Raw genomic sequence first — 15,923 nt, 5'->3', positions numbered from 1 at the left:
GATTTCTGTATCGCGTGGCTATCAAGCTAGAATATTGCTTTGAACATTCGCTTCTAATATAGGCGGACTTGATCAAACCCACTGGATGCATTATACGGTTTAGGTAAGTCATGTTTGAACTCACGATGTAAGGCTTTTATCTATGTTTAATTACAATTATTTAAAAGACATATACAGTGACCCCGCGTTTATCAGGACACGTCCGTTCCGGCAGAAATTTCCGGATTAACGAAACTGTTTCAATAGTTAGATATTTAACTTCTGACATAATCCTTATGTTTATGTACATTTACATACTTATTTCGCATCAAGAATGATATTTTCTTGTTACGCAGACATTTATTAAGTTAAAAAAAATCAAATGTTGTTAAACAATGTAAATACAAAAACGCGTAACCGAATTTTAGTACATGTTCACACATGACGTAAAGCTTTGTGAATGTCACAATCACACAGTAAGCGTTGGTAGATAAGTATTGAATCCATTTTTTGTTGCTGTATATACTTTCCATGAGGACTGCGTGTATCTCGTGTGATACTGCCGCAGTTAAAAAACGTTGCCATGAATGGCACGCGAGCTGTAAGCTGGTGACGTCACAGAGTTACAAATCAAGGGTGTTGAAGGCAAATTAAAATAAAACATAAAATGCGATACTGTTTTAATATCTTTATGTATAACCCGTCTCATACAACAGAATGTTGAAATGATTAAAATAGCGATATGGTACGTTCGATGCGTTTTAAATGGATTGTTTAAATAATCCTAGCACAGCTTTTCACGCATAACAAGTTCATTTCGTGAAAAAATCCGTCACTTTTGTTTGGGGACACTCCTTGATGGATCGGTCTTGAAGAACAGTCATCATTCTCCATGCGTCTTAATTAATCGCGTGTTCAGCTCATTAAAGACATTAAAGAAAATCAAACATCTATACAAATGTGTCATTTAAGATGCATTGTGTAATGCCGACATCAATTAAGTTTAAAGTCGGCGTCGAATCATGTTTAGTCATGCCTATTAGCTATCACGCCTAAACATTAAGCCTAAAACAACAATACTTCACGCCTCGGTGATTGCGCTTTTGTTTATACGGCGGTTGGGCGATTAAGCCCCCTTGTGGTTACAATACACTAAATACTTTTGGTGTTCAATGCTATACCCTCTAAAAACAAAATCTTCATTTATTTGAAGACACAATTCTCTGTACGGGCACTTGCCATGACTTTATTTTTGAATATTTCTGTGTTCATGTGGTAGGGAAAACATTGTTGTATACTACAAATTCCCTGTTTTGCTTTTAGGTTGGAGACTACATAAGACTTTGACAGTTGGCGGGAAACCATCATCAACTGGAGAGATGCCGGTAAAAAGATGGCCATAAAACAGTGACCGCTGATTCGCATTGAGTTCTTTCTTACATATTGGATGACCTATGTTTTTTATTGTTTAAATCATTGCGGCTTGGAATGCTCTTTAAGAAAAGGTATGGTTATGGGGGTGTCTACGCGCAAAAGTTTGACTTTATTTTTTGTTAAAGTTATTGCTTTTACATTGAATTTGTGCAGGAAATCTTTTGGTATGTTGTGACCTAAACTAACTTATGATAAAAATGAAATATCATCTGCAAGTGCAAAATATGACTGGGAAAGCAGATTTTTGGTCATTTCTTAGCAAAAGGGAAGAAAATAAGTGCATTAAATGCATGAATTCAGATTATTTGACCTGGAATAGTTGTTTTTCAAGTTGACCCCCCACCCTTATATAGTGGAATAAGGGCTAAATTGCTTTCCGACTTAAATTCAACCGCATATTGGTTGACCGTGTCGCGTTAATGTGTTACATGAAGTTAGAATTCAACGCCAGGGACTCCATGATCGAGTAACGCAACTAAAACTTTTGCGAAAAGCATGAACATTCAAACAGAGCCCCATTTCACCGACATGGAATGGCAGGCATTTTTACAGTATGGACAGTGCAGCAGATGCTTAACTGAGCCAGCCTTCATATTTAGTACAATCATGAATTGAGCAAGATTTTATCACTTCATATTATTCATAAAAGTACACTTAAAATACATAAATGCATGTTTTTGTTTCATTTTTTTATCTTTTTCTATTGGGTATTTTGACTTTTTCAGGAAGAGGAATGTCTGCGACTAAGTCAAGGGCCACTGGATAAGGGTTGTTGATGGCAAAACAGGTAATAATATCATTTTGTTATCATGTACACAAGCAAATAAGCATATGTATGATGCTTTAGGTGTGAAAGACTGTCATAATCAGGATTGTGGTCACTCACACCCTTGCCGTCATGTAATTCTCCTCGCAGTTTGTATTGATAGTTCCGCGTCCTGACATGTAAAGCTCGTGCTTTGTTGGCAGCTGAAGTTGGCACTTAACAGGGTTATCCTTGTTCCTGAGCATGTATGCAGTACAGCTGAGTTGATTTGCTACTTGTTACCCTACAATTAGCTTGTTTTTGGTATTGTTTTCTCACAATATGCTTATATTCATGGTTCCGGCTTAAAATGGTGTCGCGCCTTACTTAAACATAGGATTGTTATAGCAAGTGTCCCCTTCATCATTTACCTTAGAGGGATTTTTTTGACAAAATTTGGAACTTTCAGCAACTTGTTTTGTTTTTTATTTGGTACATGCTTCTCTCATTCAGTGATTTAATGACAGTATTGTCCTTATTCTTTTTTCTTTGCATAGAAAGGTGACATGAATCATTGATATTTGTTGTGTTGAGAATTCTGCAGGAAGCTGTGTCCCCAAAAGAAGTACTAGAAACCCCTTTCAGGACACTGCCTTGATCTGAACTGCCTTTCTACCCCTATTACTACATGGAACATCATTGCTAAGCTTATAATGCTTGCCTACATATGTGTTTTTTGTTCAATTTAACTTTTCCTTCCAGCTTAAATCCCCCCCCCCCCCCCAACAAATGAGCATTGTATTCTTTCGCTTGGTTACAAACTCCCATTTGGACCAGATTGCCACCATAAAAATAGCCTAAAGTACATATTTTGTGTCCAAAATATGAAAATTTGTATTGTCTTGAACCTCTAAATGAGAGCTGGCAATGCATTTTGACCATCTGCTGCAGTTAAAAGGCACCCATGACATTATATGCTAGAATATTTCATTGGCGGCTGGTAAATAAATGGGCACCGATCGACAAGGCGCTTTCAAGATTTTACACTTTTATTGGTGTGAAATAACAAGTTATTGGAAGCTTATTGATTTCTACACTTCAAAGTATCTTTGATCTCTCATTTTGACTAATTAGTTTATTGTCTTGGATGAAATTGGATTGTTTTTGCTTTGAAATTGGCATTTTTGGGATGATTAAAAAAAAACACACAAAAAAGACATTATCAAAATTGCTTAGAGTGAAAATATCTAACAAATTCATTCTTTCCCCACCACACATTAGCCCCACTTGCATGTCTTTTTGGTTTGTTTTGGTATTTTATTGCAGATATTGAACACAACAGCTTTAAATCTTAAAGGGGCAGTTAAGCTTTAACAGGCCTAATATCGCCTTCTTCGGACTGAAAACACCCGCGTGTGAAAATATGATACAGAATGGCCAAATGGACAGCTAATCCAGCCAAACTTAATATATTGGTGCAATATGGATGGGATGATAATAATATGAAAGAAAAACACATTTCAGTAAAAATAAATTTCTCTTATAGGTTACAATACACTAAATACTTTTGGTGTTCAATGCTATACCCTCTAAAAACAAAATCTTCATTTATTTGAAGACACAATTCTCTGTACGGGCACTTGCCATGACTTTATTTTTGAATATTTCTGTGTTCATGTGGTAGGGAAAACATTGTTGTATACTACAAATTCCCTGTTTTGCTTTTAGGTTGGAGACTACATAAGACTTTGACAGTTGGCGGGAAACCATCATCAACTGGAGAGATGCCGGTAAAAAGATGGCCATAAAACAGTGACCGCTGATTCGCATTGAGTTCTTTCTTACATATTGGATGACCTATGTTTTTTATTGTTTAAATCATTGCGGCTTGGAATGCTCTTTAAGAAAAGGTATGGTTATGGGGGTGTCTACGCGCAAAAGTTTGACTTTATTTTTTGTTAAAGTTATTGCTTTTACATTGAATTTGTGCAGGAAATCTTTTGGTATGTTGTGACCTTGTTGGGAAGCATCCGGATTAACGAGACATAATAACAGCAAAATACACAGATCGGTGTCGCGAAATCTACGTCCGGATCCGGAATGCGAGATTCCGGACTTAACGGGGTAAAATACAGCATAATGAATTCGTTCCCCTTGACTTTCGTCCGGATCGCGAGATTTCCGGACTATCGAATACCGGATAAACGCGGGTTCACTGTATACGCCCTGTTTTACCCCTTAAAATACTTATGATTAACGTTGTTGCAATACATCATAGTATTTTGTTTAGTTAGGTTTGCGATAGGAATATCACTACCATGATGAACAGTAGAAAATTAGACAGGGTTGCCGTATGCATGTTCCCCTATTAATGTTTCTCCAGATCCGAAATGGTCCCTCTAAAAGGAAATACAGGATCAGTATGTTACTATGTGTTAAATGACTTAAGCAGTATGAAAAACCTGTTATCCATTACTTCTGAAAATAACGTTATTGTTAAGAAAGCTAGTGCAAATTCTACTTTAGACAGCTCCAGATCGTACTAATAAATTGAATAAATCAAATCCATCATCTGTGTTGATTTACGTGGTGGAAATATACAAAAAAACATGTTCCTTTCTTAAGCTGCATGCAAATTATATAAACCTTATTGTAGCACGGGGTCCTCTATTTATTGCAATGATTGCGGCCCTATACGATACATGTGAGCCTCGCTCTGGGAAAATGAGGCTTAAAGCATGTGCGTAAAGGTTCGTACAGAATAAGTTTGTGCAGTCCGACTTTATTGTTATAAGAGAGATTTTTCTAAACAAAAATCCAAGGTAGGCTGAACTTGTCGTCCATGGTAAGCCTGTTCGGACTGCACATGCTAATGTTGGACGAATCTTTATGCACATGCATTAAGCCCAGTTTTCCCAAAGCGAGACTCAGTATTCTTATCTGCTTTCCGTATAATACAAGTCCGTTTATCCTCTTCACGCAAGTTTGTGAACTTGCCGTGACCTACAGGTTTTCAGATAATTGTAATACATTGGTCTTACGAGTTTACGTTGACATGGTACTATTAAAGGCACACCGCAATCGTGTTCATTTGACTGTTTAAGTTTAAACAGACACTATAAATTATATTTTGTAGTCTTGTTTTACCCGTTTCTCTGTGCTGTGGTTCTGAACTAATAGTATACGGTATTTCGGACAGCCTCAGCGACAACAAAGTGTTGACAGATAATAACGCATACTATAATTAAAAGTATACATATTCCAGCTTAACAGCTATGTATCAACACATGACACAGTGTATAACACTTGTTTTAAGAGGAATGCAACACTAATACAACAACAATTCTTAATATTAAATTATGCTTGTCCTGTGACAAACAAAAACAAACTGTTTAATACTTTAAAAGACAGTAAGTTAAACGTAGATGAACAGGTTTTTTTAAAGTTACTTTTAAAATAGAAAACATTGGAACTCCATAAACATTTTCATGGAGTTTTTACTGCTTTGTAAACTACTGAACACCATTGGCGAACAATTCTCAAAATGTTTCCACGACGAACGGTCTAATAGCATTCGATATGATGGCAGCAATGTGTGATAACAACAGAGGCATTGGCTACCAGGGAATCTGCCATAGCCAAAATTGAACACCGCTTGCAAAAATGTGATGTCGTAGTTTACCACATGTAGACATTGATACGTTGTTTTTAGAAGATTCCGAATAACGTGTGTGCTCATTGTATGTTCAACAACAACACAACGTTAGGTATTGAAATTGTTAGCAAATAGTGATATGCAGTTTGCATTTAATAATGTTATTTCTTCTAACTCTGTTCACACATACCTGCCTTATATTATGCAAACATTAACCATTTATGCTCATGAAATGTAATTCAGCAATATCACGGGGGCGCCGACATCTGACGGGGTAAGCTCTGCCTTTAATGATTTTGTTTTATTGGAAACAAACTACAACCGACAGGTCATCTTACCAGGGCCTGCCGGCTGGACACACTGCCTTGTCTAGGTAACCCTTCTCGTTTATCATGTCTGTCGACATTTTCAGCCATCTTTTCAGTGCTGCGAAAATAGGTGACATAACAATATACACACTATAAATAACGCAAGTAGATTGATCATTGTATATATTAAATATAAACAATTCACTACGCATGTGAAATTTGCATTGCTGGGTTTACCACGTGACTATGACGATCGATATACTTGTGTTATCTATAGTTAACTGATAGTTATATGGTAGACATACTCAGTAAAATTGTATACCGAATACACTGAAGATATGAAAACTTAACAATATTTTTCAAATAATGTTATATACCAATCGTGATATTTTAATCAATATAAACTAATACTTGTAAAACAATACGGTAATTTAGAACTTTTCTGTTTCGTCAATCTGGTTGACTGTCCCTTTAAGGGTAATCTGGGTTTTAATTATTGTGTTTAATTCAATATTTTGGTATTTTGTTCAACATATCGTTCGGGCATTATACGGTTTAAGGTAAGTCATGTTTGAACTCACGATGTTAGGCTTTTATCTATGTTTAATTACAATTATTTAAAAGACATATGTACGTGATGTTTTAGCCCTTAAAATACTTATGATTACTGTTTTTGCAATAAATCATAGTATATTGTTTAGTTAGGTTTGCGATAAGAATATCACTACCATAATGAACAATAGAAAATTAGACAGGTGTGCCGTATGCATTTCCCGCTACTAATGTTTTTTTCCAGATCCGAAATGGTCCCTCTAAAAGGAATTACATGATCAGTACTTTACTTTGTTACTTTGTGTTAAATGACTTAAGCAGTATGAACAACCTAACACATCAAACATAACCAAATGCAGTTAACACATAAGGATAAGGTTCACAACAACAAACCTGAACACCCAAAACTGTTATCCTGTACTAGTAACTTCTGAAAATAACGTTATTGTTAAGAAAGCAATATGTGCTTGTGCAAATGCTGCTTTAGCCAGCTCCAGGACCGTAATAATTAATTGAATAAATCAAAACCATCGTCATTGGTTGATTCACGTGGTTCTAATATTAAAAAATGTCCCTTTTTTAAGCTGCATCTGCATTATATAAACCTTATTGTAGCACGGAGTACTTTATTTATTGCAATGATTCCTCGCTCTGGGAAAACAGGGCTTAATGCATGTGCGTAAATATTCGTCCAGAATAAGCCTGTGCAGTCTGCTTTTTTGTTTTAAGGAAGTATCTTCTCAACTCAATCCAGTATAGGCGGAAAGGGTAGTCCATGGTAAGCTTTTTCAGACTGCACGGGCTAATCTGGGACGAATCTTTATGCACATGCATTAAGCCCAGTTTTCCCAGAGCGAGACTCATTATTCTTATTCATTGTCCGTATACTACCAGTCCCGTTAACCCCTTCACGCAAGTTTGTGAACTCGCCATGACCTACACGTTATCAGATATTTGAAACAAATTGGTCTCACGAGTTTACGTTGACATGGTACGGCCGATATCGTGTTCATTTGTTTGAGTTTAAACATACACTATCTATTGTATTGTGCAGTCTTGTTTAACCAATTCTCTGCGTTGTGGTTCTGAACTTATAGGATACGGTATTATAAGTTATTTCGGAAAGCTTCTGCGACAGCATATTGTTAAAAGATAATAACACAGATGATAATTAAACTTATGCCAGCGAAATTTTAACAGCCATATATCAACACATGCCACAGTGTATAGCACTTGTAATTAAAGGAATGCAACATTAATACAACAACCATCCTTAATATTAAATTGCGCTTGTAATGTGATAAACATTAACCAAATGTTTTATACTAATAAAAGATAGTTACACGTTGATGAAGATGTTTGTTTAAATTTAATTGTAAAATAGCGATTAATGGAACTGCATAAACTATTTTATGGAGTTTTTATTTTGTTCTTATCTACTTAGTAAAATAGTGAACACCATAGACATACAACTATTAAAACTGGGATTATCTCATTTGAACGGCCAATGCAAAGCATGGGGATTTTAAATCGTTTTAGGGCTAGCCGAGCTTCACTTTTACTGAAGAATTAATGGCGAAATGAACGCGTGTCTTAAAAGATATCAATCAATGGCCTTTTTCAGATTATAAATGAATTATTTATGAAGTTCAAAAGGTTCTTCAAAAGCTTCACACAGATTTTAGTGTACTTATGTTGAACATGACGAAAATCATTTAGATGCTTTGTATTAAAGATGTTAGTATACAACCAAATATTGTCCGTATATAAACGACATTAAAACTTTGAAAAACAAGATAGTGTACAGTTTTTTTGAAACGATGAATAAATTGAAATCGTCGTCATCATTTGACTTAGATTTATAAGCGCGTTAAATAGAATGAGAAAAGAGTATTTAACTGAATTGCTGAATTTAGTTTCATCAATTGTTATATTTACTTTGTTGTTATTGAACTGCAACCAATCGAATGGTCATTACTATTGTAGAGTTGATCTAATTGGCAGGACCATTGTGACGCGCAATTAAAGAGTCTTAAGTGGGCCAATAGACATCATGGAACAAAATGTATCCACCACGAACGGTCTACCGGTAATCACATTCGATATGATGGCAGCAATGTGTCATAACAACAGAGGCATTGGCTACCAGGGTGATCTGCCATGGCCAAAATTGAAGTAAGTATACGAATAATTTTGGGAAAAAAATGGGCTGCATGCATTTGCAAAAGTGTCGTCCGATTTTAGCCTGTGTACACATTCCGCTTTTACGGACCTTTCGGTATGAAGGAGTTATCTTCTAAACGAAAACCCAGTTTAGACGGAAAATGTCGTCCTTTGACGTGACTTTACACACATGCATTAAGTCAATTTTTCCCAGAACGAAGTTTGATGTGTATCACAAATTTAAAACAATATATAAGACATATAATAGACATAATCTTAAGTACATAGAGGATATTTGTTGGATTGGGTGGAATATCGATTTTAATTCACGAGTGATCATAGAAAATGATATTTTCACGAGTGGCGCATCCAATCCAACAAATTTTCTTTTTATTTTATGCTTACAAATTATTATTTTTATATTTATGCCAATCCGTTCAAACCAATTTCCTGTTGGGCGCCCCAAAATATCATTACCGCTTTTACAATAAGCGTTGCAAATAATTCACAAGAAAACAAACCTTTAACAATAACTTTTTTTGTATTTACAATGCAAAACATATCGAGTGAAAAGAAACAAACACGGATTACATCATTTAAAAAATAAATAATCATATGATGACACAATTTGTTTATGTTATGTCGGCGTATTCATATGCGGAGTCTATTAATAGCCTAAATAACGGTAACAATGTCTTCGCCATGTTTAACAAAATGCACAAGAAAGGAGTGTTAAGAATTAAATAGAATTAACGTGAAAAAATTCAACAGTAAGTGTTCGCGCCAATTTTATCACAAACTATTTAATCGCTATCACTGTCTGGAATCATACGGATACGATTGTAGCGTGGTTGATCAGGAAAATCAGGCGAAGCATCCGGTGTTCTTGTTGGGGTCATGGGGATTTCACTTGTTGATTAAACACATCCTTCTGTGACAGACCCATTTCAGAGCTGTGGAAATTGAAAGTAACGTTGCCGTGGAACTTTGAGTTTACAAAGAATCCTCTTCCCATCGGTAAATCACTCATTGACGGGGTTGCAGTTGCAGATATAGGAAGATTCTGCTTTGCTACAGCAGTTTGGTTTGAATGTGAGAGAATCTTTGAAATTTGTTTTGTCAAAACAAAATTTTGATTGATCCTTGTTTATCCCACTATAGTTATTCAGATTGTTGACATTTGTGTGGCCTGAAATTTGAATGATCTGATGAGCTAGGATGTTTTCATCATTCAATTTCTGGAGCAAGTGTTTTCTGGCACTGTAAAAAAAATGTAATTTTATTGATAGTCTTTGCTAATTTGGAAAAAAAATCAAATGGAAACATTGCATATTACAATTAAAATAACGCTTTTGTAATTGCTTCGTGTCCATTTGAAAAACATCATCCAGAGAAGAATACACATATACAGTGCATGGATCTGGAAAATGGAGAAAAACATCTCGCTGAAATAATTGATAATTAATAATTTAAAGGTAAGTGATCATTTTCTTGTTTATTTGGGATATGTACGGTGGCGCTAAGGTGACACCAACGCTCCAAAAAAGAAATTAAGTCGGGGAAACACAAAATGAGTCTATTTTCACGAGTTAATTTTTATTTTGGAGCAGTGATGTCACTTTAGTGCCACCATAGATATGCGATTGAGTTAAATGTAAATTAATTCTACCTGTATGGGGTGATTCGGGGCCCCGTTATCCCAGCATTCGCCTTCATCTCTGACATAATGCCGTACAGCTTGTTTATACCTATTGCTGACCTCCTGAACCAGCCTAGCTGTGTGCTATTGCACGGTGTGAGGAAGAACGGACTGCAATCTCCTCTCATTTCCACTGGCCGTTTGTCTGCATACAGCTTATACAGATGAATGGGGTCTCCGTTGGGCTCTTCGGGGACTGCATAAGCCCTTGGCTTTACTGACCTAACAAAATGAACTTTATTTGTTTATAAAATAGTAACACTTAATTCAAAAGTTTCCACTAAGTTGCTTTAAACCATATACAAAACAAGATATGAATGGCTTTTTTTAAATTAATCATTAAGTTAATTTATTAATCATTTATTTAATGATCTACTGTTATTTATGAATCAGCCAGAATTTGTTAAATACATAAAAGAATTATTTTATCATTAATAAGTAAACGATTTTGTTGATTTAAAATCATTTATAAATATAAGCATGTTACATTTACATTAATTTTGAGTTTATGTATTTCATTTCCAGCCCTCGTGCCGAAATGAGTTGTGCATTTCATCCACAACGAATGAATTAATGCTCTGGGACTAAAATCTCCTAGTGTCTGGGCTGAATACATTGCTTCGATGTGCACTTCTGTAAGTGCCACAGCCTCTCTGGGTTTATTCCCATAGCCTTGTTTTTTTCAATGACTTTTGTTTACTTTTCATCACTTCCCAGACTTTGGCAAATTCTTTGTCAGTCATGAGTGATAATTTACTGTTATTGTGTTTTAAATAGCGGTCAATTGAGCCGATAAGGCCTCGCAGTGTTGTGGGCTCGTACTCACTTCCATCTTTTTCTGTGATGCCCAACAAGAATTCACAAATCAGATTGTTCAACTCATGCGCAGGAATATTTTCAACATTCCTTGAGTCTTGTTTGTAATGAAGAAATTGGTTGAAGAGTTTTATGTCACTTACTGTTTTCTTTTTGGTGTTCATATTTTCATTTTCATTCAGGAAATAGTCAATATTGACAGCTCGGAACTGCCGTTTCATGGTTGTTGCTGTGGCCGTTACTGCTGCAGTGGCTGTTGAACTTGACGACTGTATTTCAGCAGGAATTGTTTCTGAAGCCCATGTTTGCATTGTTTCTGTTATGGGTAACAGTGCTGCTGATACTGTTGCTGCTGCTGTTGTTTCTTCTGCTAAACGTGATGTCTCATTAAGATTTTCTGTATTTTCATTAAAATAATCGTCAAAATCAAAAATATCCGAGAAAAATAAATTAATTTCATCGTTTTCCATGTCATTCATTGGTAATTAGTTTCAGTGTAAAGGCTTTAAAAGCAGACGACAAAAATGTTCATGTATGTTCAAGGGAAGATACTCCGTTTGTTGATATAAATATTAATTGAAGAGTTCTCGCTCTTGGTAGAATAATGAGCGAGGGTCACAATGGGGTAAACAAAATAGTTCCGGAAAAACAGTGAAAATTATCGATAATTTTCACTTATAATTTTCACTGTTTATTTAGTGAAATAATCAGTTTTAATTCACTGATATTTCTCGATTAACCACCGGAAAGCATAAAATAAAAAGAACTTAACAATCCGTCTTCAATAAACAATAAAATATCGATTTGTAAACAGTTATTTTTACTCTGTTTGCTTACGACATTTTGAATTGCTGTCCATATACAATGTTGTTGTATGACTATTGAATACAGGAAAAAATCAACCTTGCTTTGGGAAAACTGGGCTAAATGCATGTGCGTAAAGTGTCATCCCTCTTTATCCTCTACAGTCCCCATTGGCTAAATAGGTACGACACTTTTTGCGGATATGTAATTTACCCATAATTATTTCGCTTCTATCCGAAAATCCAGCTTTTTTCAGAAAGAGCGTTGACAATCTACACTTATGCAGGCATATCTGGGACTACACTTTGCGTACACGCGTTAAGACCAGTTTTCCCAAAACAAAGCTCATTGTTCTGTACCTACTATGCTTTCAAGTTTATGTCTGTTTACAGGGCCGATTTTGAGTATTATTTAAAGACCACATCCACACACAAGAAAGGTAATATTATAAAAATGAGACTCGGTCTGTGAAAACGAGTATTATTGCATGTTCGTTTAAATGTCGCCCCACATTACCATGCAGTCCGCAATGAGGAAAGACACTTTACACCTAAACTGGATTTTAGCTAGGAAGAGACTTTAAACCGAAAGTAGAATATCAGCGGAAAGTTTGCGGACTTTATAGGCTAACACTGCATGCACATGTTAAAAGCTCCATTTTCCAAGAACACGGCCCGTATAGCACAGCGGTTAATTTGATTGATTTAAAGTGTTCCAGACTAAGTTTTCCCGTTTTCCATGATTAACTAAACCCTAGACACATTTTGAGCTATTGTGTAGAATGTTTATCGGCTTGCTATCATTAAAGAAAATATAAAACCTATAAATAATCGATTTATCCGCTCTCGTAGTTTTCTTTCGTATAGCGCAAAATCATGCCAAAACTAAACATGGATTACACAAGATGACTATCGTTAATCTGTGTCATTTAAATAAAGTTCCCTTCATGTTCTTTATATCCATTTACATTGTTTTTAATTCAGACTCCAGTTTGATGATTATACATGTACATGGCCGTAAGAGCTGGGCGGGATGTACGGAGTTACAGGCGAGCTATGGAGGCGTATATCACATCGTCTGTAGTCAGTCACGTGACCCAAGGTGCGTCTACCACATGTTATGCAGCCGATGATATTTCAATGGTCATTCTACAATGTCGTCAGCATCCGTAAACCATGCTCTTAGCAACACATGTGTATGGCATGCGGCAAATGAACATAATGTAAACAAGGTAGAAAGTCACTAAAATACACGTGGAAATAAAACCTGACTTCAAAGCATCATTATTTACAACCAAAGCCAATAAAAATGAATCATTATTTGATTTAATTACATTTTAAGTTCACAACGGCTAAGAAACAATAGAGCAACATAATTATCACTTTTTTGGCATGAGACAATAACACGAGTTCAAGAATCAGAATCATACTGCAATGTTTTTTTGTAATAAGTTGTCTGATAAAGTAACAGATAATCAAATATTTTGTCATATCGCAATTACACACGTGAATTTCCGCTTGTAGTATTAAGACACACCCGAATCTCCTGACGGTGGCCGGAAGTGTACCCGAGGCGCTGGAGCACATCGCAGAACTGGACCGGAAGGGGAAGGTGGACAGCGTCTGGATAATGGGTGGTGCAGGCATATACCAAGTAAAACAATTTTATAACTTATTGTTTCTGAAATAAACTTAACACTAAAATAAAAATATGATAATATGATACGTAGTTATAAAGCCTAATGTTCGTGGCAAAATATCTCTTTCAGAACAAACATGAGCATAATGCATGTGCGTATAGTGCCTGATGTGTTTCCTAATTAGCCTGTCCGGACTACGCAAATCTGACACGACACAATTTCACGAACTAGCCTGTACGGACTACGCAAATCTGACACGACACTTCACGCACTAGCCTGTACGGACTACGCAAATCTGACACGACACTTCACGCACTAGCATGTACGGACTACGCAAATCTGACACGACACTTCACGCACTAGCCTGTACGGACTACGCACATCTGACACGACACTTCACGCACTAGCATGTACGGACTACGCAAATGTGACACGACACTTCACGCACTAGCCTGTACGGACTACGCAAATCTAGCACGACACTTTACGCACTAGCCTGTACGGACTACGCAAATCTGACACGACACTTCACGCACTAGCCAGTACGGACTACGCAATCTGACACGACACTTCACGCACTAGCCTGTACGGACTACGCATATCTGACACGACACTTCATGCACTAGCCAGTACGGACTACGCAAATCTGACACGACACTTCACGCACTAGCCTGTACGGACTACGCATATCTGACACGACACTTCACGCACTAGCCTGTACGGACTACGCAAATCTGACACGACACTTCACGCACTAGCCTATACGGACTACGCAAGCTGACACGACACTTCACGCACTAGTCTGTACGGACTACGCAAATCTGACACGACACTTCACGCACTAGCCTGTACGGACTACGCAAATCTGACACGACACTTCACGAACTAGCCTGTACGGACTACGCAAATCTGACACGACACTTCACGCACTAGCCTGCACGGACTACGCAAATCTGACACGACACTTCACGCACTAGCCTGTACGGACTACGCACACCTGACACGACACTTCACACACTAGCCTGTACGGACTACGTAAATGTGACACGACACTTCACGCACTAGCCTGTACCGACTACGCAAATGTGTAACGACACTTCATGCACTAGCCTGTACGGACTACGCAAATCTGACACGACACTTCACGCACTAGCCTGTACGGACTACGCAAATCTGACACGACACTTCACGCACATGGTTTAGGACCGCCTTCCCAAAGCGAGGCTCATTCAGACAAGTGAAATCGGACCATTCGATAACGTGATAAAGTGATATTTCTAAACATGATTGATCGATGCTCAATATAATATAGCGGCGATTTAGTTTGCCATTTGCATGTGGGCTATTCAAGCTACTGTAAAGCCTTGTGTAAAGCCTTCGCCTTCAAAGGGGAATAGTAAGTATAAAATATGTGTACGATTCTATAATACTGATGTTTATTGTACGATTCTATAATACTGATGTTTATTGTACGATTCTATACTACTGATGTTTATTGTACGATTCTATAATACTGATGTTTATTGTACTTAAAAGATGCCTGTCTCGCCTGTAATATGGTCGAGTCTGTTTAAATGGTGTTTAATGGATGGACTACACATGTACAGTAGCGCCTTCCTTATCCGCTCTCTTAGACGAGTCTGCAATATGGTCGAGTCTGTTTAAATGGTGTTTAATGGATGAACTACACATGTACAGTAGCGCCTTCCTTATCCGCTCTCTTAGACGAGTCTGCAATATGGTCGAGTCTGTTTAAATGGTGTTTGGTGGACTTTATTTGCGCCTGACTCATTCGCTCTCTTAGAGGAGTCTAACACTTGTTTTGTGTACTGCAGGAGTGCCTGTCTCACCCGCTTTGTGGACGAGTCTATCTCACTCACGTGTACAAGGATTTTCCGTCAGACACATTTTTCCCACATTTGGATGACAACTTCCGAGAAGTAAAGTAAGGAATTCTTGTCACGCGTATGGTTTTAATTCCAAGATGTTTACTAACTTTTACCAAGGATGTTAACAATTTTGAGACGCAAATGAAGCATTTAAATATAAAACCTGTCTCAACATGATCTGACATGTTGTGCTTATTATTAAATTATTAGTTATTTAAAGGATATAATTGGTAAAAGACA

At 36.8% G+C, this 15,923-nt stretch overlaps 2 protein-coding genes and 1 long non-coding RNA gene across 8 annotated transcripts in view; 2 read left to right on the top strand and 1 right to left on the bottom strand.

Annotated features, from left to right (window-relative positions):
* Nucleotides 1-15,923, bottom strand: part of LOC127867092 (uncharacterized) — a 377,266-nt gene that overhangs the window by 180,775 nt on the left and 180,568 nt on the right. The gene's annotated exons all lie outside the window — the stretch shown is intronic.
* The window catches only part of LOC127867107 (dihydrofolate reductase-like), a 235,249-nt gene that overhangs the window by 214,388 nt on the left and 4,938 nt on the right, over nucleotides 1-15,923 (top strand). Inside the window, exons 1-6 of one of the 6 annotated variants that reach the window (XM_052408127.1) lie at nucleotides 6,547-6,681; nucleotides 8,678-8,848; nucleotides 12,548-12,594; nucleotides 13,139-13,256; nucleotides 13,679-13,808; nucleotides 15,630-15,739. In XM_052408127.1, coding sequence (XP_052264087.1) covers nucleotides 8,727-8,848; nucleotides 12,548-12,594; nucleotides 13,139-13,256; nucleotides 13,679-13,808; nucleotides 15,630-15,739 — 527 coding nt within the window. In that variant the 5' untranslated portion in view covers nucleotides 6,547-6,681; nucleotides 8,678-8,726. Of the gene's footprint in view, nucleotides 1-6,546; nucleotides 6,682-7,711; nucleotides 7,777-8,659; nucleotides 8,849-12,547; nucleotides 12,595-13,138; nucleotides 13,257-13,678; nucleotides 13,809-15,629; nucleotides 15,740-15,923 lie in introns of those variants that run through there. The other 5 variants (XM_052408126.1, XM_052408129.1, XM_052408128.1 and 2 more) reach the window with 5 other exon arrangements.
* Nucleotides 1,300-4,172, top strand: LOC127867134 (uncharacterized). The gene is made up of 3 exons (XR_008043309.1): nucleotides 1,300-1,364; nucleotides 2,139-2,200; nucleotides 3,887-4,172. It is a non-coding gene; the product is annotated as an uncharacterized LOC127867134 (long non-coding RNA).

This window comes from Dreissena polymorpha, chromosome 2 (assembly GCF_020536995.1).
Source record: "Dreissena polymorpha isolate Duluth1 chromosome 2, UMN_Dpol_1.0, whole genome shotgun sequence".
Lineage (NCBI taxonomy): Eukaryota > Metazoa > Mollusca > Bivalvia > Myida > Dreissenidae > Dreissena > Dreissena polymorpha.
This window is presented reverse-complemented; position numbering and strand designations above follow the sequence as displayed.